We start from the raw sequence: 1,647 nt of genomic DNA on the forward strand, positions 1-1,647 counted from the left end.
GAAATAAAATGAAACTTGGACTAGACTAGCTTTTAGAATAGCTTTTTCAGGGCAGAGATCCAGCCTTGCTGATCACTGATTCTCTGTGGATCAGTTTTTGTTAAACAAATGTTAAGCACAATTAAGGTGAGATACAAGAAATAATTTGAGGCTGTGGCATACAGTTATTTTAGGAGACCACATACATTTTACAGGATCCAGTAGTCTAAAATTTACATGTAGAAATTTATGTTGTATTTTCAGCTGCCTGCTGAAGATGAAGTGTTACTACAGAAATTAAGAGAGGAATCAAGAGCTGTCTTTCTACAAAGAAAAAGCAGAGAACTGTTAGATAATGAAGAATTACAGGTAAGAACTAAGCAAAAAGTTGCTTTAGATGTTAACCATTTCCCATTTGTACTACTTAAATCATGCAAGATTTCTTAGTGCCTAATGGAGTCCATACTACAGAGTGGTACTGCATAGGCTCTGAAGCAGCAGTTCCCACCAGAAACAGCTGCTGAGTTTGCATGGGTCATATACCCCAAAAATAGTGTTGTTTGTTATTGTTGCTTAAGGCTCTAGGTGATTATACTGTGCAGCCAAGGTTCAGAACCACTGCTGTAGGGTCAGACTACAGAGGTTCAAATCCCAGCCCTGCTATACGACTTTAGGCAATGGACTTAACATCTCTGTGCTTGGATTATCATCTCTAAAGTAGGGATAGCTAACTGTATCATAGAGTTATGTGGACTAAAGAGGAAGTGTATATCAAAAGCTTAGTAGGCACTCAATACATGTTATTTTTATTGTTAGTAATCAAAAAGACAATAGGGCATGAGATTCATCTTAATATTGACTGTGCTAACTATCATTTTAGTGGAAAGCACGCATTTAACTACATTTTTAAATCTTGTTTTTAACTTATAACATCTTCACTTCCACAATTCTCTTAAGAACTTATGGTTTTTGCTGGACAAACACCAGACACCACCTATGATTGGAGAGGAAGCGATGATCAATTATGAAAACTTTTTGAAGGTTGGTGAAAAGGCTGGAGCAAAGTGCAAGTAAGAATAATATAATTAACAAAAGAATATGTTATGTTAAGCATTTTAAATGCCTCAAATATTGGCTAGGCACACTGGCTCACACCTGTAATCCCAGCAGTTTTGGAGACTGAGGTGGGAGGATTGCTTGAGCTGGAGTGTTTGAGACCAGCCTGGGCAACTTAGGGAGATCTTGTCTCTACTAAAAATAAAAATATTATCTGGGTGTGGGGGTGTACACCTGTAGCTACTCAGGAGGCTGAGGTGGGAGAATTGCTCGAGCTCGGGAGGATGAGCTGTGATTAAGCCATTGCACTCCAGCCTGGGTGACAGAGCAAGACCCTGCCTTTAAAAAAAATAAATCCTCAAATATTAATTGAAGTAAATGGTATGACATTTGAGTCAATTTAAGTTACTAATGAAATTTAATAAAATTATTTACAGTCAAAAAATCACATTGGTATGAAGTTATTAAATAATTCCATCAAAAAAAAAAAGAATATAGTTTATGACACTTTCAGCCTTAAGACAGACAAAAGCAAACAAAAAAATGCAAGGCCAGGCACTGTGGCTCACATGCCCATCTCTGCAAAATAAAACTTTTAATTAAAAAAAAAAA

At 36.6% G+C, this 1,647-nt stretch overlaps 1 protein-coding gene across 1 annotated transcript in view; it reads left to right on the plus strand.

The window, feature by feature from the left end:
- PPP2R3C (protein phosphatase 2, regulatory subunit B'', gamma) overlaps window positions 1–1,647 on the plus strand; it is a 40,400-nt gene that overhangs the window by 14,171 nt on the left and 24,582 nt on the right. Inside the window, exons 4-5 of the mRNA XM_011995060.1 lie at window positions 244–348; window positions 937–1,049. Of these exons, the coding sequence (XP_011850450.1) occupies window positions 244–348; window positions 937–1,049 (218 nt within the window). The remainder of the gene's footprint in view (window positions 1–243; window positions 349–936; window positions 1,050–1,647) is intronic.

Source organism: Mandrillus leucophaeus, unplaced genomic scaffold (genome assembly GCF_000951045.1).
Source record: "Mandrillus leucophaeus isolate KB7577 unplaced genomic scaffold, Mleu.le_1.0 Scaffold467, whole genome shotgun sequence".
Classification (NCBI taxonomy): domain Eukaryota; kingdom Metazoa; phylum Chordata; class Mammalia; order Primates; family Cercopithecidae; genus Mandrillus; species Mandrillus leucophaeus.